We start from the raw sequence: 24,512 nt of genomic DNA, 5'->3' as shown, positions 1-24,512 counted from the left end.
ACAACAGACAGCAGGACTTCTACTCATGTAAATGTCAGAAAATTCATTCTCTCACAAAACTGTTTCCATGAAGGGTTAAGGAAATGTAAATGTAATTCGTTGGTCGTTACTTGGTATAAATGCCAAATATTCCGCGTAAAACTTTCTCATAGCAAAAAATTAACAACTAATAAACATTATCACTGCCACTTATTAGGCATTTCTGATACACTAGGAAGGCAATGTTCTTGTTGTTGAAGTAACATGTTAACAGAAACAGTGGTAGACAAATTGAGTTCTTTTAATACCTTTATATTTGTTGTGTACTATGAGCATAGGAGAGAGTTGTTCTAATCGCACCAGTTGTTAGATTGCAGTGCTAGAATTCCGACAAATCTTTTTGGACGCAGGTGTCGTTTACCGTCAATTTCTTGAATGAATACAAGAAAGGAAATATCCGGTTAAATGCATGTTTTAAGAAATACACAATTCCCATAAAGACTTTTCTACGCCATTATTTCGGAGAAGTTTTTAGGAATGTATATCGTACTGAGGGTGTATCCTTAATGGAAAAGAAGCGGCTTACTAATAGATGCTGAGCAAGAATTAGTGCAAGTCATTTCGATGCTTGAAGCTTGCTTGCTTGGCCTAACACCAGCAGATGTAGAGAAATTAGCATAGTGCCAGTGCTAAACTCACATAACAGTCCTATTCAGTAAAGATAAGAGGATGGCGGGAGAAAATGGTTCTATGGATTTTTCACACGGAATCCGGATGAGACAGCCTTCGACAGCTGACTTCTGGATGTCTTCGATAACCAGAAAATTTAATTGTAAATGGAAGCGAAGGATTCAACAAAGAGAGTGTACACCATATTTCCTTCTTGAAACAGTTGCGGACAACTTAATGATTTTTCGCATATTCCATGTTTATGAGAGACGGTTTCAAACAGTCCAAACAAAGGGTTTTAACCGAAAAAGAAAAATGTGTCAGATTGGTAGTATTTCCAGTGCAGAAAAAGACATAATCACTACTGTAATCTGTTGCAAAAACGTCAATGGATTCTATGTTCCACCAATTATTACGTTTAAGAGGCGATGGATGGATTGTTCACTCGCCCATGGTGCCCCTGGAAATTGAAGCACCAAAATCAGAATACATGAATGCCAACTCATCAAATGGTTGAACCACTTCATTTCATACTACGACACCTCAGTTGAGCAAAAGGTTCTTCCTCTGTTTAGTTGGACACATCGTTCACTAGAAAAATTTAGAAGCCATCATGTTGGAGAGAGATGATATCTTTGTGCTTCAATTTCCAGATCATACAACAAATTGTCTACAGACTCTTGACCTGTCAGTACTCACACCAAGTCAGTTCTAATATGACAACACAAAACAGCAGTAACTAAATGACATAGAAGTAATGTGCCTTATCTGCTTCAGTGCATGTATCTGCTCTTATTGCTAAGACCTAGTCTCGAGCTGAAGCAATGGCAAACGCGATCGCCAGTTTCATAGCCGGTGGCCTATGACCTATTTATCGACATGTCTTTAGTATCATATTTCGTCCCAGCCGAACTTCCTTCGGAGAATGGAAAGCAAGAGGAAAAAACAAAAATGGAATAGCTCACCGTAGCCAATAGCAGTTGCTGAATATTCATCTGAAAACTTTGTATTAGACCTTCCAAATTCTGCAACGAGAACGGCAGAAGTTTCTAGATGTCTCATTGAGGAAGTGTTTGAAATAAGCTTCTCGAAGCAAGGTACGTCCAAGAAGGTAGGACCCCAATGAACGGAACTATTAACGCCCAGCCCTAAAAGTGAAAGCTAGAAAAGGGGGTGAAGGCCAGAAGTGAGCAACAGATTATTGCAAGCTCGAAACAAGATGCTGCTATTCCGTCTACATCACAAGATATCACTCATGAGGAGGGAAGAAATTATGCTATCAATAAGTGACTGCATGTAAATAACAATCTGTAAACGATACACAGTGGTATTGCTTCCTAAATGATGAAAGTGTGATGGAAAACGTGGTGGAATGTACCGATAGATGCATAAATCGTGTTCTGGACGTTCAAGTAAAGAACTCCTTTCGTACATTTGTGATCCATGCAGGTAAATGTTTGTTCATTAGACTGTTAATTATTGTAGCTAGACTAACTACTCAAGAAATAGTCAGACTACCGTTTAGCAAGCTGAGAGAGATACGTTTATTATTACTATTATTATTACCGACAGTGAATCAAGTACCATTTTCTAACGTTTCTCCTTATCTTCGTCGTTTTCTTTCATCACGTCCTTCTTTTACATGTGTTTCATAATATACCTATTGGTATACGTTTAGCATGTGAAAGCTAAGCTTCTTAAGCTGACAGAGCAGAGACTTTGTCACTAAAACTAATAATATTCTATCATTTTTTATGTTTATTGCCTTCATTAATCATAATTCATTACTTGTAGTGATAATATGTTTCACAATAAATACAGTTCTCACAACAATGTTAGCACCACCATTTGGTTTTTAGAAGATTTACTTCCTGTTTCGCAGAATGTCTAATCAGTGTGCAACGTTACCAAGTTTACACGTTCCTGTTTCGCAGAATCGCATGTAAATATTTGGTAGTATCTCAATATTACACTGGTGTCCAAAACTTAAGAATAATGACTGTTCGAGGAGATAGGGCACGAAGAACGTACATAAATTCCACGAGAGGGAATCACCATACTATCATACCAACACGCCACATGTATCTCACATGAAATAAGTCAGATTTGAGAGAACCATGGTAGCAGGAAATCATACATCGCAAACGCAAGAAATGAACCATCACTCACATACCACAAAGACGCTGTAAGACGTACTGTTGGCACCGAAAACAGGCTAATACCGGCTATGGTCACCCAGAATAGCCGCATGTCTCGCACCATGCTCCGCGCTGAAGATTGGGTTATTGAGAAGGCGTTTGGATGGTTGATTCCACTCCTCACGAAGAGAAGTCCAGAGTTCCATGTGTGTCCTCGGAAGAGACTATTGGGCTCCCAACATGTCTCGCTAGTGTTTCCCAAACATGTTCAAGCATGGAAAATCGCGCTGGCGACTCGATAAGTTGGATGTCTTCAGTCTCTAGGCAATCACCCATCAGATTGGCACACAATGAGAACGGATATTGTCTGTCATCCATGAGTAGAAACTCTGAGCAGACTGCGGCTCTGACAAGTCATACAGAATCATGCAAACTATCGTCCCTGTTCCTCTGCTCACTGATAGATCCTAGATTGAAGATGACGAGGTCTGTACTACCATCACCATAATGCCTATCCAGACCAGCATGTTACTATCACCACACCGTTCTATTTTCACGATGTTCATGGAATGAAACCGAGTTCCTTGTTCACGTCAGATTAGTGTGTGATGGGAATCGCTCTGGAAACTATCGGGGTTCATCCGTGAACAGTAAGCGTCTCCATTCAACGTGAGTTCTGTAGCAATGTTCTCGACACCAAAGTAAACAGACTTTTTGTGCGCTGGAATCAATGGAACTACGGTGGAACACACAGAACATTGGTACCCAGTCTCCGATATACAATTTTGCATGGCACTTTCACCTTTGAGGAGAATTGTCTTGTAGGTATAGTTCAGTTGTTATGTGCAGTTGTTCAGATGTCACATGTGGATGACCTTCACCGAGCTTACGGTTGACGTCTGTGTCAATAAACTGTTTTCGCAACCTGTACATATCACTTTCTGGCACATTGATGACTCATGCTATTGCTTTCTGTGTACCTCCTTGTTCCAAGTGCCTGATGAAGTGACTCTTCCTAAACCGTACCAAATGGCGACTTTGTTTTTATTCTTGCTGTCTGTTGCCATATGAAACTCGGCAGTATCCTCCGCTCACTAAAACAGACCTACACACATTTTTATTCTTGCTGTCTGTTGCCATATGAAACTCGGCAGTATCCTCCGCTCACTAAAACAGACCTACACACAATGCTGCATTACGGAGCAGTAGGGTTCATTTTCATCCCATCTAAGACTAGGCTGACGTTTACCACGGTTAGTTCAATAAGCCTCACAAGGGATATCCGCCGTCCGTCACATTTGCTGTGCTTGCGGCACTCTTTCCAGCTTTCACATGTAGCTTCTTCCATTATCCTTAAATTTTGGACACCAGTGTAGAAATATTTTGCGAAAGGAACAAAACACCAACAAAAATCTAAAAAGGTGTGGCCCACAATAGAGCCTCGTAGCACAAGTACAATCGTGATTTACTGCAACAAGGACAAATTACAAACACGCAGACACATAATTTAAAAAAAAAAATCATTTGCATTCAACAATAATGGCGTGATCCTTAATAAATTTAGTGTACATGTGCGACACTTAATATCACTTTGTCTTCATTGGATTGTAATTTCAAATATCCAAATGAATACAATGAGATACTGCATTAAAGTACGGAATAAGGCCAACCTCGCCACACTTAAACCTACTCTCAAGAACTCGAGTACAACTGTCTAAACGTCTCTACAATCTTCTCCGCAAAGTTAAATTGTCTGCTTCCAATAGCCACATTCTCGGACTGTTCTTGCTTCAAAAGTGGAATCAATCTGTATATATAGGGATGATTTATGTAAACTTCAAATTAAACTTGAAATGCTAAACCTCGGCATTGTTAGTGCTTTTTTCGCTGTTATCAAATTTATTTCTTATTGCCCTGAAACATTAATAAAATCTAACAAATTCGCACGTCCTGCGCAAGCGCAGGACACAAAATTAAAAATATTTATAGCTAGCAAAGTAGTTTTAATAACACGTTAATATCTTTAATTAATATTTTCTCGATAATTACTCGAATTTAAGACGTCCTTGAATCTAAGACGCCCCCGATTTATCTGGGTTAAATTAAGTAAAAATAGTAATATATTCCGTTTTTTACTATTACTAAAGCGCTCTTTGATATTGGTCATTTTCGGCGATTTTATATATCCCTCTCCCCTCCTCATGTTGCGGGACACGGCATAATACAAACTATCCCAGGCCCGAATGTCATGTGAAAATTTGATCGAGATCGGTTGGGAGGTTCAAGAGTTAAGTTCTATTTATTTTTATATATTAATCTCCCCTTCTCCTCCCCCTTCTCTAGATTCTACCGTCAAAGTGATTAAAAAAAAAAAAACTCTCCAGGCTCGAACGTCATCTATGTTGAAAATTTGATCGAGATTGGTCAGGTGGTTCAAGAGTTATTAAGTTTTATTTATTTGTATGTCTCTCTCCCCTCTCCTCCTCCTACCCTAAGTTCTACCGTCAAAGGGATATGATAAAAACCACCCCAGGTTCGAACCTCATCTATGGTGATAATTTGATTAAGATCGGTTCGGTGGTTTAAGTGTGATGAAGTCACAAAGATAGTCACTTTTATTTTGATTTTTAACATATGTGTTCCCCTTCCCCTCTCCTATATTGTACCGTCAAAGTAAAATAACGAAAACATCCCAGGTCCGAACCTTATCTATGTTGAAAGTTTGATCTAGATCGGTCTGGTGGTTCAAGAGTTATTAAGTTTTATTCATTTTCATATATTTACCCTCCTCCCCTCCCCCCTAAGTTCTACTATCAAAATGAAATAATAAAAAAACTTCCCAGGTTCGAAATTCATCTATGTTGAAAATTTGATTGAGATCGATTGGATGGTTCAAGAGTTATTAACTCACGAACATGGTCACTTTTATTTTTTATATTGATTTTTGTATATCTCCTCTCCTCCCCATCCCTTACATTGTTCCGTCAAAGTGAAATGGTAAAATCCATTCCAGGCACGAACAGGCCCGTGCTGGCCCACCGGGACACCGGGACGTGTCCCGGTGCGCCCTCCGAAATATCACAGTATAAATAAAGGTACAAGTTTTTAGTAATAAATTCTTATAGTTTTATTGGTAAAGAACCCGTGAAAGGTGCAGTGCGCCCTTTACATTAGGCGCCCTTCCGAGACCACATCAAAGATGAACGATTTTTTTTTCCTCTTCTGCATAGCACAGTTCTGTACAATAAATACACACAGTTACTGTTGTCGAAGAACCCATGAAAGGTACAGTGCGCCCTTTACATAAGGCGCCCTACGAAATATCACATTATAGATAAGTGGTTTTAGTTACCTGTACAGCAGCTTTGTTTAATAAATTCAAATACTGACTGGTAGTACAGAACCTGTGAAGAATACAAGGTGCCCTTTACATAAGATGCCCTGCGAATTTCACATTATTTTTTTAAATTTTATTCTTCTGTATTTCAGTTTTGTATTCTAAATCATACAGTTGCTATTGGCAGAGAACAAGTAAAGAGTATAATCACTTACAAAAATATTATAAAATTATATAGCTATAAAGCGAAACAATGTGATACATCAAGAATAGTTCGGATAGTCAAACGTACGATGCATTTATGTAATACTACATTGACACTAGTCTCTAATTTACGATTTTTACGGCATCGAAGCTTTCACAGTCTTAATATGCATCCATATATCCGAGCATATTGATTGTTCCTGTGTGTTTTAAAGCAGTGTTCGGATAATCAGTACCTATTGTATTTCTGAAATATAGCTGTATTAATTTCCGTAAAATGTGGTCTTCCTATCACCACGGCACGGCGCGTCCTCAGGTTGTGGATCGAGAAGAAGGCCTCTGGGATATAAAGGTTAGCTGCGAATATACTGAGTAAACAGTCGCTGACAGACAAGGGGTGATAATCCAGCTTGAGAATTGAGTGTGAGGCTAACAACCTCATCCTGTAAAAAATGATTGTTCAGATAAGTTCGCAGAATCCTCGAATCAGAACTGATAACTTGGCACGAACTCAGCAAAGTAAAATCGACATGAGATTTAGAACATGGAATATAAGAAGTCTCTATAGAGCAGGCGCGTTAAAATTTGTAAAAAATGAGTTTAGAAATAGAGGTTTGACCTATTGGGATATCAGGAAGTTAGATGAGAAGGAAATGGAAGAGTCAAGTGGGAAAATTTTACGTTCTATTACGGAAAACAAATTAAAAATTACCAACTAGAAACAGGGCTTTCTGTTCACAAACGAATACGTAATATCAGCAATTACATAGGTTGAATTTGTTAATGATAGATTTTCTTTTACTTCTCTTAAGGGTTGGTGGTGTAATATTATTGTTTTAAATGCACATGTCCCAACAGAAAATAAGGATGGCGATTTAAAAAATACAGTTTTTACGAAAGAATAGAACGGGTATTTGATCATCTCCCGCAATACCATATGAAAATTCTGTTAAGCGGTTTCAATGCGAAGATAGGACCAGAGGGTATTTTCAAACCGATTATAGGGAATAAATGTTTGCATAAGAAAGGTTGTGACAACGGCGTTAGACTCGTGAACTGTGCAATATCCAGAAACCTTATCGTGAAGATTACAAAATTCCAACATCGCGACATTCATAAATATACTTGAACTTCATCAGATGGAAAAACACATGTTCAAACTGATCATGTTTTAGTAGACAGAAAAGAACAGTCTAGAACAACTGATGTTCAGTCGTTCAGAGGAGTTGATTGTGATAGTAAGAGAGAGACTATCGTTGAATAAAGGAAATATTCAATATCTGAAAACGGGGCGGTTTAATTTTTTTTAAAAAATAGAGGAAAGTCAGGTGAGAGGGGAGCCAGATTGAAGTGTCGAATAGATTCTCGATTTTAGAAGGTTGGAGTGCACTAGTGTTCAAGATACTTGGTTGAAATTAGATATAACATTAACATTTCAGCAAAAGAAAAATTGGAGCACGCAGAAATACGTAGGAACAAACCATGGTTCAACCAGGAATGTACTAAAGTAGCACAGAGAAGAGAAAACAGAAGAACCTGCGTTGGCTACAAAATCCGAACGAAATAACTACATAAAATTTCATTGTCATCTGGCAGAAAACTTCTAAAACTTTTAGAACAAAGAAACGAGACTTTTGAAAGTTAAAATTAATTAACTTGAAGATAATAGTGAAAACAAAAACATTCGGGGCATGTATAAATGCATTAACGAACTTAAGAAAGGCTATCAACTTCATGCTTATATATTAAAGAAACCTAAAGAAACTGATACAGATAGCATCTTAAATAAATGGAAAGATTTCTTTGACGATTTGCTTAACACATAGCCAAAAACTAATGCGCGTGGAGAAAGTGAAATGCATGCAGCATAACCGTATATTCCAGACAGAAATAGAAATCGCTATTTTAAAAAAATAAACACATATCTCCGGGTGTAGACGAAATTCTGGTTGACTTAATTTTAGCTGGAGGAGAAAAATTGTAGAGCAAGATACACAAACTCATTCTCATTATCTGGAACAAGGAGCAATTACCACAAGAGTGAAGAGAATCAATCATTGTTCCAGTTCAGAAGAAAAGCAACAAAACAGATTTAATAATTATCGAGGCATTTCTCTTTTGTCAACATCCAATAAATCCTCTTAAACATTGTCTTAGCAAGATTGACTCCATACACAGATGAAATTATTGGAGATTATCAGAATGGATTTAGGTAAAATCTATCAACTATCGACCAGATATTTACCATTCGACTAATACTTGAAAAGAAATGAGAGAATACAACATTCTGGCACATCAATTATTGACTTTAGACTCTGATAGGAGGGAAACATTGTACAACATGCTTACAGAAAAGGTAGATTAATTAAGATATGTTTAAATGAATCCCAAAGTAAGGTTCGAGTAGAGAAATTCTTGTTCACGAGCTTTCACGTTGAGAATGACCTGAAACAAGGAGATGCATTGTCGTCATTATTACTTTGTTCTGGAGAACACGATAAGGAAAATCAAAGACAGCAATCAAGTCCTAGAGCTGAATTGTATTTGCCAGGTTATGGCGTATGCTGATGATATAAATTTAATAGGTAATGACAGAATAATAGAAAGGAATGCAGAAATCTTAATTACCGCTTGCAGGGATATAGGCTTAAAAGTAAATGCAGAGAAAACTAAATAAATGGAAGTTTGTCGGGATCGTAATACTGCATTTTATGAATGCGTTAAAATACCAAATAATATTTTCTTTCGACAAAGTGGATACTTTCAAATATCTAGGATCAATATTAACAGACCAAAATCATAATCGCTAAAAAAAAATTATGTCAACTGAAAGCAGGAATTTCGTGCTATTATTCAGTTAAAAATCTTTTTTGTCGCTAATTCTGTTGAGGAATTTGTAGCTCAAAATATAAAACGATAGTCATGCCTGCTATGCTGTATGGTTGCGAAACATGGTCACTGACTCTGAGGGAATATCGCAGACTAAAAGTATTTGAAAACAAGATTCTTAAACCACTTTTTGAACTCCAAAAGGAACGGGAATTGGGAAAAGCGGAAACTTCATAAGGAGGAACTGCATAATTTTATACCGTTTACCAAACATTGTTAGGGTCATCAAGTCTAGGAGGCTCAAATGGTCAGGTTATGTAGCCAGAATGGAAGAAATTAGAAACGCTTTCGAAGTTGTAACTGGAAATCCAAATAGGAAAATGACCGTTAGCAAGACCGAGGCACAGATGAGAGGACAACATTAAAATGGTTCTCGCAGAGATTGAAATATAAAGTAGAAACTGGGTTTAGTTTTCTAAGGACAGAAATCAATGGAGAGCTTTTTTAAACGGGGCAATGAGCCTCCTGCGTTCATAGGCGTGCTATATTAAGTTGTTGATACATTTAGCTTCTTTTTATTTGGCAGAAATGTTATTGCAGGAACTAAAAAGTTTTTCTGTAGTAAAGAGGATTTCGATTCGAGGTTAGCTATTTACGTTAATACTAAAATTAAATGCACCCATACTTTCCTTCAAAGTCTTTCTTTCTCTCTCTCTCTCTCTCTCTCTCTCTCTCTCTCTCTATATATATATATATATATATATATATATATATATATATATATATATATATATATATATATATATATATATATATATATATATATATATATATATATATATATATATATATATATATTCTCGTTTGTATGGGCGCCCTTTTAGTAGACTTGTCCACCGCCCTCATTAGTATCCCAGCACGGCCCTGGGCACGAACACCATCTATGTTGAAAATTTGATCGAGATTGGTCGTTTGTTTGAAGAGTTATTAAGTTTTATTTATTTTTTTTATAATTCCCCTCTTCCCCGTCCCCTAAGTTCTACCGTCAAAGTGAATAGCTAAAAACACTCCCAGGCCAGAACTGCATCTACGTTAAAAATTTGATCGAGGTCGGTCGGGTGGTTCAAGAGATTAAGCAGGAACGTAGCTAACGGGGGCACAAGGGGCACCGGCCTCCCAAATCTTTGCTTGACCCCCTCAAATATTTACTTAAAACTATATATTACAAATTCTTTTATCCGATAATAAATGAAAAAAAAAGTATCCACAATAAACTGAAATTATTCATACTTCTGAGAAAACTTTATTTTTTAAATCCATTTACAGGTTATTCTTTAAACGATAATTAACAGTAATAAGAGTATAAAGTCAGTAACTTTCGAGACCGGCCGTCATCTTCGTTAATATTGTGAGGTTCTTCCAGCCCTTAGAATGACTCCAGCCTTATAGTCGCCTTCAGGTACTAACAAGTAAAAGTCACTTTGGGTAAATCGAGTTGCTGCCCGAGACATATGTGATAGAGTAGTACTAAATGTGCTCAATATGTCAGAGAAATTTTAGGTATAAAGCTCAAAGGGTTCAGGAGATACAACCACTAGAAGATTACATGGAGGCACATGTTACAATCGTAGTCCAAAACATTAGAGAGAAGTCTTATACCTATTATTTCCTCTAAACTAGACTATGTTCGTGTTTCCAGCGTATTTACGTGCTGAAACACAACAAAAAATGGTTTGTTTTGCAAATCCGAAGTGGTTTTGTTATTGCATAGAAAAGTCACCAAATACTACAATCAATTAACATGCACTTCAGAAAAGAGTGCATGCCTCGCACAAATACTTTGGTCACAGTGAGCACATCTGATAAATGCAATCGAGTCGCACTTGAAATATTTATCGTTCACAATTCCGTCAAAGCAGTAATCGTAAGGAACAATTCAACTTTCAGGCTCCTCATTCAAGTATCCAGCCTTATGGAAAACGAATATAATCATGTTGCGAAAACAAGGAGAACAGAACTGGTAAATTGTGAACGACTGAAATTGTGTGAACCTGTCACGGTGCTAAATATTCACTGTACTTCCTGTTATTGCTGTATCAGTGATGAAACGAACAAAGGCTATGGACTTAAGAAATGAATATCCAGAGTCTGAATCATGCCACTACATCCACCAGGTATCAGCCGTTTGATCAATGCAAACCCTTCTCGCACACAGTGTGACGAAAGACAACAGGATGACTTTCTTCCTATCACTTGGAATGCTTTCCCACATGACATTCGAACAGAAAGTCTTAAGATCCTGCTTGTTCAACTCGCTGTTTTATGGTGCCAGCAAATGAGATTAAGATTATATTAGCCGGATCGGCTGGCTTTACTGCAGGGAATCTACCGTTTGGTTCAAGTTCACCAGAGCATACATGGGACGCAGTATTTCTCCTTCCATGGACACAACCGGCATTATTATGTAGGAATGAGGTGTTGCACTCACATATCCCACTGTTGTTCTGATCTTCTCTGACTCTTTCTCTCTCAACGTCCAGGACGAATGCAATTCCTTCTCGAAGCGAATTTGGTTCTAATTGAAGTTATATTAGCGGCTGGAGTGTCATCAGTGATCATAAGATCACGTACTGAAATAGACTATAACATGTACCTCCATGTAACCTTCTAATGGCTGTATCTCCTAAACCCTTTGAGCTTTGCACCTAAAACTTGCATGACGTATTGAGCACACTTAGTATTGCCCTATCACATATGTCTCGGGTAGCAACTTGATTCCCTAGCTTGATTCTGATCCTAACGTGACCTTTACTTGTAAGGGCTGAAAATCTACGCGAATGCATTTTTTGTAACCGACTGAGACAAAACTGAAAAGTCGATTCGACTTAGAGGCTAGGAGAATGCCCAACGTTGCTGGGATTTGTAACATAATACTTTATGTTTTAATTGTTTTACGAGAAGGTATTGAATGTAGATTTACTTTCTTACTTTTATTATGTTCAACAACGATTCTGGCCAAACGGAGAATAGAATATGACACCTGACCCTTAACTGTTCTGACAATACTGAGGCTGAGCGGAAAAGAGTCCGCAAATTATCGGGAGTACACAATATATATTATTACTCCATTTGGAAATATGCCCCCCAATCTCAGAACTCTGGCTACATCCCTGAGATTAAGAGTCACAAACATAGTCACTTTCAATTTGGAGCTGAAATTTCCCTAACAGCACAAGATGTGCTAGGCATGTGCCATTTAGGTGTCCCAGCTACTTTTTAGGTACCCGACACTTGGCACATTTGGTATTCATGTGCTAAGTATGTACTTCAGCTACCTACAGTTTTAGCTACTTGTTATATCTAATTGATATTTGCAACTATGTACCACAAATTAGCATTTATATACCTGGCTCAGTTTGCACTCTAACAGTCATTTGTTTTTATGTCGCCACTTGGACATATATCTGTCATGTTCTAGGTACATCTTTTAGGTACATACTGTTCCAGATACCCTAACAGCACAAGATGTACTAGGCATGAGCCATTTAGGTATTCTAAATTCACCTCCCACACTTGATGCTTTTGTTGCTTCTTTTTCTAAGGGATTGTGTACTATAGAAGCAACAAACGCATCAACCTTATTAGATGCCAACTGTCGCCGATCATTTGAAAGTGAATATGGAAGACAGTAAATAGACACTTGTCATTTTGTTATAAAATTACGTGGCGAGCAGATTTTATCTGATCCCAAACGGTTATCGTCGAATATACACGGTTAAAGGAGCACTCTGACATTAAAGGGGTACTTTTTTTTTTTTACTTGTTTAAAGCGTTTTTTTAGGCTCACCTTAATGTAAAAACATTACGCATATAGGCAATTTAACACATTTTGGGGGAGTAATTTTGTGGTTCATTGACGCTTACGGCATGGGGAACATACCTAGAACATACTAGGCACGTTCCCCAGGTACATCTCATGCATGTGCGTAGAGGCGGACATAGAGTGTGCCTATCATTTGCCAACCCAATATCTTGTACCTTTATCCATAGATTGGGCAAAATGAAACAAACAAATGCGTAATGTCGCTTGCTGGAATGTTTCTCTTGTAGCGTTTATTGCCGTTTGTTCAAAGTCTGCCATACATTCTTGCACATGAACTGGGCCGCGGTGGCTCAGTGGTAGCTGATTTATAGAGTTCTTGGTAGAATCCCAGCTAGCGCCAAGTGAGCTTTGTGGTGGACGAACACCGTGTGCGTGGGTTTTATCGGGCTCTCCCGTTTCCTCCCACTTTCTTCATTCCACCATTTCATTCATTTCTAATCATCACCGTTTCCTTTAGCCTAGCCGGCGTAACTGTGGGGCGTAAAACTTAAAGACTAAAACGAAGATTAGGAATATAAGGAATAAAGACCTGAATAGTTAAAGCTATATCAACTAACATTTCTCCGACAACTTAATGACTTCTTATGATGTCAAGACTCCAGATTTGTCACAGAGGTATTTATGACAAGACAAATTATCTGCATACACCATATATCTGCATACCGTATATCTGTTCTCTGTACATCACATAATTAGCTATCACTCAGCATTTTCCTTCGCAATATGTTGAGATGTATGAAATACATATTTTTTCTATAATTGTCTATAAGAAAAATCTTGTAATCCCAATTTGGATTTGAGCACGTCCGTGGCTAAGCGGTTAGCATACGCTCCTTTAGCGTGCGAGACCCGAGTTCGATTCCCGGCGGGAGCTCATGTGATTCAGATTCCACGTTAATCAATAGTTCCCGTCTCATATAGCCTCGCTGCTGAAAGTGACGTTAAACTCAAAATCAACTCAACTCAACCCAATTTGGATTTTAGGAGGATTTTGGGTTACAAAACATTCCGTTTAATATGACCACCAGTTAATAGAACCAGCACTTTTTATTCTGACCAATAAATAACTTTGACAAAGTCATTAATAGAGCCACATATAGTACTGTATAAAATTCTGATAATGAGATCAATAGCTTATATAGTACCAAAATCCATGGTCTTGTAAAACGAAATACACTGTATTTGTATATTGTTCCTTGTTATATCTTTCGAATATTTTGGAACTGCTGTTAGATGAATTAGCTGATATGATCCAAATGTACACTGAGAAAAATCCGTTATTCGGACAGCGGTATATTGTACAGTAAAGGACACTTCTGCATGGTACACCCATATGCACTGAGAAAAAAAATTGTAGGTGGCGTACTTAAAAAGATAGGTTACATGCGTAATTCCTGTAGTTTTTGGACTTAACGTACAACAGACGTATAACTGAAACCGCATGTTTTATAATACTTTCCGTATAAGTGTTCCATTTATACGTACTTTCCATATGAAACAATACAGGCGGTCAGGATCTCTCATACAAATGGATGTATATAACATATAGCTGGCGAAGGTAACATAAGTATAAGCATGTGATATACGGAAAACTGTTAGATGCCATACATCCTGCAACGACATGATATAACATCTAAGGGCAGTGCCTATATTGCATACGGATAACGTATGCTCCGTACTGATTTCTATAGTAAGCAAGAGGATACCGTATATTTGTACAATATACCGCTGTCCGGAGAACGGATTTTTCTCTGTGTGGAAATTTACGGCAAAAGTGTCCCACTTTTGCCGTAAATTTCCATATGAGTGTACCATCCAGAAGTGTCCCTTACTGTACCAATATGCGAAATCCATGCGTTTACAACGGAAATCTGTACGGAGCATACGTTATCCGTATGCTGCATAAATACTGCCTTTTTCCCGCTTAGATGTTACGTCATGCAGCTGCAGGATATCTGGCATTTAACAGTCTTCCGTATGTTACATACGTATAAGTATTTTACATACGTAAGCTATATGTTATATACGACCATCTATATAACTGCCTATATACAATTCTCTCGTTCATACGGAAAGTACGTATAGATAGAATATTTATGCGGAAGGTATTATAAAACACACGTTTTCAGTTACACGTTTACTGCAGGATGTTACATATAGTCATACGTTAAGTCCAAAAACTACATGATTTACGCATGTAACTTACGTTTATACGTACGCCACATACGTACTTTCTCTGTGTATGCAGGAAGTGCAGGGTGATCAGAAAGTCACTTACAAAAGTATTGAAAATTCGCATCATTTGCTACTTTACACGTCCACTCTGATCATGTTCCTGAACGTGTTCTGGGGCGTGTTACATTATAGCATATATTAATATTAATGCGAAAGGAACAACACAAAATAGATTTATTATAATTCTACCAAATACAAACAGCAATACCATTATAATTATCGCATAACAAAAATTATTACGCAGTCCAATAAAATTGTCTACAACAGGTCTCTTTTTCCTTTAAGAACAGTGTAATTTCCTATACACTTTCTCACCAACCCACCGTAAATATACTATCAAATCAACAATCGCCTTCCTTTCCATAAATGGCCCTGAACATATATTTAAAAAAGCTATCTTCACTGAGGCTCTTGGGGCTCCGCTCCACTGAGTCACCCTCATATTTTAATTTTGGCCTCCACTGAATTTTACCGAAGTTCACTCAAGGCATGGAAAAAAGTCAGACGAGATGCGTCACAGGAGATGGAGGCTACATTGAATGGCATAGTCTTGTAGCCAAAGGATCAAAGTATGTTCACCTAAAATTTCACCATATTGCAACTATTATAACCATCTGTGCAAAACTTATTGAACGCCCCAGGGCGTTAAATGTGAAATACCTATAGTTCGTCAAAAGTATGTGGATGGATAGTGTAAGCTGATGTCTTTACGAATGCCCATTAAAAAAAAAAAAAAAAAAAGATTGGTAGAGTGAGGTCGGGAGACCGAGTTAGCCACTGTGGCTTGGACGTGATGCGTCCTAGTAACCCGATTACACATACTTCAGTCGCATGAGTGTATAGGAGGTTGCACTGTCCAGTTGAACTCATGTCCTTTTCATTTCCTCATCGGTTAGAGGAGCAAAAAGTTACCTGACTAGCTGAAGATAACGTTCACTCTTAATCGTTGTGCGGAAGAAGGGAATGAACATTCTTTTTCTATACCCATGACACACCATACCCCGATCTTTGGGACGTGAAGGGAAACTCGTGCAGTACATATGGATTGTCATTCCACCACTAACGCGAATTTTGTGAATTCACTCACGTACTTGTCCAGCTGAAACTTAGCCTCGCCTGACACGTCCGACTTCTCCACGTTAGTCATTACATGCTTCATGAACCATTGACAATTCTCAACACCACTAACTCGTGCACAACAGTAATTTTGAACAGAAACATTTATAACAATTTCCTAACTTCGGTATGTGCTGTACTTTAAAACACTACTTTGGCTATACAACCTGCGCAAGGACTTATGCGTGCTATTCATTGTTGCATTAATATCCATCCATTTGTCTTTGGTGAGAACCATCTGTCTGCCACCAGAGGTCTCTGACACGCTCCCAGTTTTCTTGAATTTATCGCACAGACGTTTAATGATTGATTTATTTGGATGCTTTCCTAAGACGTGCCTCATGATAGCGTGCTGCGGTAGTTTTGTAAATCAAATGCCTAATGTACTTTTCCAGAATGAAATTTCTTTCCTCTGATCTGTATAGCACAAAGCTGTGGTTCTGTACATTTTTTTTTTTTTTTTGCCTCAATTATTAACACTATCACTTGTAACAAAAGACAATATTTCCACCATGGTTTGCATGACTTTTTAATTGTTCTGTATGTGAAGACGATGTGATATGTAAATTAGAATGAATTGTTAAATGTTAAGTACTATTATGAGTTCTAAAATATGCGGATGTTAATATTTTCTTAAACTTTCATGTGATTTTAGTCTCTGGGAAATCACGAATTTGATGATGGAATTGAGGGACTTGCATACTTTCTGAATAACGTAAGTGTTCCTGTTTTGGCTGCAAACATCGACACCACAACAGAAGGAGTCCTCAGCAATCGAGTACGACCTTCGGTTGTTCTGCAAGTTGGAGGGAAGAAGATAGGAGTGATTGGCTATGTCACTCCAGATACAAAGGTGAGGAAGTCTGTTTACTGAGTACTGTAGTGTTTATTGCTAAACAATCCCTACTTCTTAATGTGATTGTAGCATTCCTCATTTTGTTTCTATGATAAAGTGTATGAAAAGATGTAACTTAAGAATAAAACAATTATAATATCAAGTGATATACAAAGCAATCGTTTAATAATGATAACTGGAGGGTTTGGAGGCAGGTTGTGAGGGAATCGTATCAACTGAAAAATAGATACTAAAAATTCTGACAAAAACTAGCAATAAGTTTCAAAAATTTTATTTATAAATATGATTCACAGGTACATTTAGTATCATGTGAACAGGAAATAACATTCTAAATATTTTTTCCTCTCTTCAGTGCCGGCTGATTCTTGCAGAAATATAAAGAATTTCATAATTCCAAAAAGGTACATTACAATGTTTTCCCCTTCTCCCCTTAGTATCCTTGATCAAGGTTAATCATTATTCTTACGCATTTTAAAATGATGTTAGGACTACGTGCAGAGAAAGATTGGTCATCTTTTTGAGACTTGTTGATTTACTGATTGTACGTTCATGAGGGACGTCAGCATGATTTTATTTGTCCTCACCAGGAAATGGCCAATGGCCGACACATGCTTTTCATAAGATAACTCATAAAGGATCCAAGTAAGACTCCTAAAATGTGTAAATCTAACATAATATCGATGAAGTTAATAAAATAAAACAAAACATTGATAATATTGAAACAGAGGACGTATTAAAAAACTAAAATAATAAATAACACAATAGACATCTTATAACACGAAAAATAACTTTGGGAAAAGTTAAAATAATAAAACAAGTTAGTAAGTACTCGAAGGAAAAGGTTCATAGATCGTAGCTAGTCCAACCTTAGTAACAAAGACAAGAATGCGATCATTAAGAGAAGGATTATCCCTAACACATGACCAATTTGACTATTATTGGTCAGTCCTAAACGTTTCTAAAGTCTGAGTATTCGGAACATTCTGCAAGAACTTGGTGAATACTCAGCTTCGGGATATCATATATAAATAGATATGTTGATTTCATTATCCTTAGCTGCGATAGATGAAGCACAATTGTCTTTAAAAGGTTAAATTTATGTTATTATATTTATATAATGATATAGTAGGATTAGACCTATATTATTATTTTAAATTAATATAACTAATGTTATTTCGAAACACTAGTTACGGTAATCAGTGATATATTTGTATTTATTTAAAGATATTATCCAGCCCTGGAGATTTAGAGTTTTCGGATGAAGTGGAAGCAATAAGAAGACAAGCGAGAAATTTAAGAAATGAGGGAATAAATATTCTGATTGCTGTTGGCCACTCTGGTTTCTGGAAGGACAAAGAGATTGCAGAAAACGTTCCCGATATTGATCTTGTCGTTGGAGGACATACAAATACATTTCTTTACTCTGGTAAATTATATTTTAGAAATTATTATTCTATTATACAAGATTAATTTCTGGTAGTGATGAAAATCTTATAGAAATAATTCGTACACTGGTTCCTGAATCGATCCTCTGTAATATGTGTTCTGGTTAATATAATCGCATTTCCGATGCTCTCCTATTTCCTTCTACTTCTCATTCCAGAAATTCGCCTATGTTCATTCACTTGTATTTTATCTTCTTTCTCCTTCATCTGAAATATATAACCATGAGTCATTAAACTAAATATTTGATGTTAAGGATTTATAACTAACAAAAAATTAAATCTTCACTCGACTAATGAATACAACTTTATTTTTTATTGAATAAAATATTAACACTGAATCAATGCTATAATCAGAATTACAAACAAACAAAAAAAATGAGTTAGACTACTACTTGGGTTTAATTCCCATACTTTTAGATGACTTTAATGGCGTACACAGAATTTCGTCAGGGAAGGTGTTTAACTCCCTAAACTCATTTCGATTCAGGGCAGACACATTTTTGTATACCAGTGGTCGCCAAACTTACGAAGCGTCTGAGCTACTGTAGTACTTTTAAATCTTACTGTGAGCTATCAACCAGAAGAACTACCAACTCTTTTTTTTTTTAATCTTACATTTGTTTATTGCCTATAAACTTACATTCTAGTAAATATGAAATCAATTTTAATTAAACAGTATATAACAAAAAGAAACTGAAATTGAATTGTACATAAGAAAGAAATTGAAGTGTAGTTAGTAATAAATAGCAACTGTAGTAACATATTTCTTTTTATCAGACGTATTAACTTCAATGAGAAGAATGGAACTTAAGAACTAAAAAGAGCTTCCAACTAATAGTGCTTGATTTGTTCACAATGCAAAAATCACTAGATTTGTAAATAAGTCGCCAAATTATCATTTAAAAATCACCAAAAAAGTCGTTAATCAAAATTATTAATGTTTGTCGCTATTCTGGAAATCGAATCCCCTAGATTTAGCGAGTTTTACCCCAAATTGGCAACACTAATCAAGGTTAGCCAACAGGAGAGTTAACGCGGTCTACCGAAAATGTCCCCGCGAGCGCGATCGACGATTTGGCGATCACTGGTGTATACATACCTTAATATAGGTATAGTAAATTTTGATTTTCCCTTGATATCTTGTTGAAAGGGAGGATTTCTCTTTGCGTACGCCTCTGGATGCTTCAATAATGTCACAACTATTTTGGGTCATGTAAACATGAGAACAAGATATACAGTACTCTAAGATTGCCAACTGGCCGGAAATATTGCTGTTATTTTAATTAAAGGCGGTGACCGGTACAAACTTCTTACCAGCCCTTTTATGACCCAAAATAGTAAATGGGTATTTTAAATTTGTATCTAGTTCGAAGTATACATTTAAAAAGTAACTTTCATTCTGTAAATCCAAAACTGTCACCTTTCACCGTCTATGATTAACATATTTTGTTTATCTGTTTAGATTTTAAAGAGATGGGAAGAAATGTATCAGGGGACATTTGAAATTTATTTGTAAGGAATTTTATACATTTATTGAGAGTGAAAAAGACTTCTTCATTAAAGTAATTTCTTGTAGTTGAAGTAAAAAGTTTAAAAAATAAATTTCGTTTTCCAAATAAAAAAAAATGCCACGTAAAGATCCTTTTGTTCATCTTTTTCGATAATTTTAAAGAAATGACAATTACTGGTAAATATAATAAAAATTATCAATGCCGATTTTAGTTTCTCATTTATAGTACAATGCATCTATTAAGTTCATTAGTGAATGTACGAAGGATATGCAGAATACAGGTGCAAATGCACTTTTGTTCACAACAGTACATTTCCTTCCCATGGATGGGTCCGAACAGAGACACTCACACTTAGACCTATATCATAAGGAATTTTGAGGAACGTCGTTTTTTTATATTTTATTTTCCAGAGTTGGCAACCCTACGGTACTCACATAAGATATTTGTTGTATACCTGATGCGAATGTTTGAATATGTGACTGGAAACGAACAATAACAACAAAAGACTGAACGAGATGCAGAAAGCTTCTGTTTGTTTATCTTAATTAAATATTACTATAAGGTTTATAATAATGAAATAGCTATATTGGTTTTATAATATATGTATTCTGTATTATTTAAATCATTTTAGGTAATCCTCCGGACGTAGAAGTTCCACAAAGTGCTTATCCAACTTTGGTGCGACAAGCTAATGGGAAGCTTGTTCCAGTTGTCCAGGCGTATGCTTACACTAAATACCTTGGTTATTTAAAAATTACATTTGATGACTATGGAGAACCTAAAACGTTTGAAGGAAATCCCATTCTCCTGGACAATAGCATACCTCAAGGTAAGTTTCTTTCCTTTATTTTCCTTTCTCCCGTTGTTTATCTTCATATTATATTTCTTTGAATTACCGGATTAAAAATTTGGGCTTGAACCTAACTTTTGGAGATATTAAATTAAAACGTAATTTTGGACACTATGCTGAACCTCTGGCATAATGCGAAATTATTTGTATAAAATTTTCTTTGATTTACTCCAAGTAATATTACCCCATTTACGGAGTCTTTTTCTCAAATATTCAAATGCTATACACAGGGCCGTGCCGTGGGAAATCAACGCCCGGGACGAGAGTATGCAACAGCGCCCCCATACATATATTCCAAGCAATTTTTCCTATCTTTTTTCCCTTTTTCTCCCGAATTTTTCGCCCCCTTACTTCAGCGCCCGAGGCCGTCGCCCTGCTCGCCCCCACACGGCACGGCCCTGGCTATACATATTATAAATATTGAAAATATTTGCTGCATGTTGAATCAGTTATTTTCTTTGTTGAAGTTTAACATCTCTTTTCAGTTCATGTATATGAGTTTTTTTAGATTTTGGCTTTTGCGTAGCAATTTGCGAAACAAATTTACATTTAAATGTCAATTTATAATTTTTGTATAGCAGCGATGGAAATGTAAATTATTATATATTTATTTTCTGTTTTACGTCATTATAAAATAATAAAAAGTAAACATTTTGATACATAATAAATACATATGGCAATGAAAGCCAGATAGAAAAAAAAATCCCAAGAATAAATTCTATCTTATCCATTAACCCTTTGTTCAAACCAAAAGTGGGGGGTCGCGGTGACTCAGTGGTAGAGCGTTCACCTCTGGTGCATGGGGTTCCTGGTTCAATCCCAGCTAGCACCAAGTGAACTTTGTGGTGGACAAACACCGTGTGCGTGGGTTTTCTCGGGGTCCTCATGTTCCCTCCCACTTTCTTCATTGCACCATTTCATCCATGTCTCATCATCACCGTCTCCTTTAGTCTAACCGGCATAATCGTGGGACGTAAAACTCAAGATTTCATTTCATTTAATTTTTTCAAACCAAAAGTGCTAGAAATAAACTATTTCCGCTTTCAACGTTGATCGCCATATCGTTTTTTTTTTAATTAATTCAGTGTCTCAAAGGAACACAATCACCACTGCAACACTACCAAAACCGGAAGTGGTTAATGATTTCCATAGAGCAAAAAACGGTGAAGGATATCGAGAAACGTTTTTTCGCAATCGATTCAGCGTCCCAAGAATAGGTTCCATCTCCTCCGTTAACTCTCTATTCAAACCGAACTCATCATTTTCGGTTTCAGCATTGATCACCATAGAACATAAATGGTAACAGATAGCGACAAGTGTATTTCTATCAGGCAGCAAATTGCAGACTAAGTAGTATATTCAATCATCCTAGGGAGGAGAAAGAAACTCAGTGTACGTACACAAGCAAAACTATTACTTATGTTTTTTTTCTCTTCCCTGGATATTTGATGAGCTGATGATGATTCTGATTGCTGATTGTACAGTCCGCAGCAAAAAACCTGCAACATGAGCGTAACATAAGTTTACTGTAAAACTACGCCTAACAGCGCAGGGAATCAACATAATGTGTAAGTGGCACGAATCACGCCAGGAGAAACCTCGACGTCCTCCCCTTCACACTTATTTTGGAGCAAAAGACTTCGTCATTTCACAATAAACTTAAATGCTCATGTTGCAGGTTTTTTGCTGCGGACTGTACAGTATCAACTTGAGTAAAAAATATATATTCATTCATGAATGAGATAATGTTAAAGTTTCTTAATCGTTTTAAAGCTTTTTTTTTTTAATTGATTCAGAGTTCTAAGAACAAGCTTTATCTCCTCTGTTAAGCGTTTATTCAAACCGGAAGTGGCACATTTCTAGTTTTAACATTGCTCCCGATGGAACAGAGACGGTATATACCGTAGTTTCACCATGTGAAAAGGAACTCTATTTTATTATTATTATTATTATTATTATTATTATTATTATTATTATTATTATTATTATTATTATTATTATTATTATTATTATTATTATATCCTACTTATATGAGGACAGCTTTTGTCCTTCATTCTGTGTGTAACACTAATTCCTAATGCTAACATTCACGCTCAAAGATGTCACTACCTGCGCTGCATGTCTGTCTGACGCCAATAAATTTCGTTAGCGCACTGTTAATATACTGATTTAATTGCAACTTAAAAACTATATTCATTCAGTTCAATTATTTCGAAATGAATAGTGATAATGGACGTGTTTGTTGTTTAAAAGAGTTGCAATATTTGAATTTGAGCATTATTATTTGTGTAACCATGTTCATTGGTAGACAAATTTTAAAAAAAGAGGTTAACTGTAAACAATTAGAGATTTGAATTGAGCACGATTTTAACCGAAAGCACAATTACGCAGTTCTTATCATGTAAGATATTTTCAAAATTGATGTCAACTAGCGCCTGTGTGAAGTTGGCCCCCCAAAAGTTTGGGCTACACGAGATCTTTATTGGGCCAGAAAGTACTTCATTTGGGCTGTTTGGGCTAGCAACTTTTAGCGTTTGGGCTACTCTGCAAACAAAGCTACAGCCTCACAAAGTTTGAGGGGCCAACTTCACGTTAGCCCCCCAAGTGTTTGGGCCAGACGAGATTTTTATTGGGCTGGGTAGTACTTCCTTTGGGCTGATTGGGTCAGCAACATTTAGCGTTTGGGCTATTATAGTTTCCGAAATATGGGCTATTAAACTTTTTGAAAAGTGATTTTCCTGCTTCTTTAGTCGGGGCCAACTTCACTAATATGACATTTCTGACAAATATGTTTACTAGAATTGGCAGTACTTTGTCTCTACTAGCAGTTTAGGAAGTTTCAAGATCTGCGCTGTATTCGAAACAGAATTAGAGCTTCACAAAGTTTGGGGGGCCAACTTCACGTTAGCCTCCCAAGTGTTTGGGCCAGACGAGATTTTTATTGGGCTGGGTAGTACTTCGTTTGGGCTGATTGGGTCAACAACATTTAGCGTTTGGGCTATTATAGTTTCCGAAATATGGGCTATTAAACTTTTTGAAAAGTGATTTTCCTGCTTCTTTTGTCGGGGCCAACTTCACTAATATGACATTTCTGACAAATACGTTTACTAGAATTGGCAGTACTTTGTCTCGACTAGCAGTTTAGGAAGTTTCAAGATTTGGACTGTTTTCGAAACAGAATTAGAGCTTCACAAAGTTTAGGGGGCCAACTTCACATTAGCCCCCAAATGATTGGGCCAGACGAGATTTTTATTGGGCTGGGTAGTACTTCGTTTGGGCTGATTGGGTCAGCAACTTTTAGCGTTTGGGCTATTATAGTTTCCGGAATATGGGCTATTAAACTTTTTGAAAAGTGATTTTCCTGCTTCTTTTGTCGGGGCCAACTTCACTAATATGACATTTCTGACAAATACGTTTACTAGAATTAGCAATACTTTGTCTCGACTAGCAGTTTAGGAAG

The 24,512-nt window shown here is 36.7% G+C and overlaps 1 protein-coding gene across 1 annotated transcript in view; it reads left to right on the top strand.

The window, feature by feature from the left end:
- LOC145662893 (snake venom 5'-nucleotidase-like) overlaps positions 1 to 24,512 on the top strand; it is a 141,123-nt gene that overhangs the window by 28,138 nt on the left and 88,473 nt on the right. Inside the window, exons 2-4 of the mRNA XM_081728869.1 lie at positions 17,046 to 17,243; positions 18,471 to 18,672; positions 20,834 to 21,031. Of these exons, the coding sequence (XP_081584995.1) occupies positions 17,046 to 17,243; positions 18,471 to 18,672; positions 20,834 to 21,031 (598 nt within the window). The remainder of the gene's footprint in view (positions 1 to 17,045; positions 17,244 to 18,470; positions 18,673 to 20,833; positions 21,032 to 24,512) is intronic.

This window comes from Thermobia domestica, chromosome 10 (assembly GCF_964235325.1).
Source record: "Thermobia domestica chromosome 10, izTheDome1.hap1.1, whole genome shotgun sequence".
In the NCBI taxonomy this organism is placed as follows: Eukaryota; Metazoa; Arthropoda; class Insecta; order Zygentoma; family Lepismatidae; genus Thermobia; species Thermobia domestica.
The sequence above is the reverse complement of the archived record's forward strand: the minus strand, read 5'-3'. Positions and strand labels throughout refer to the sequence as shown.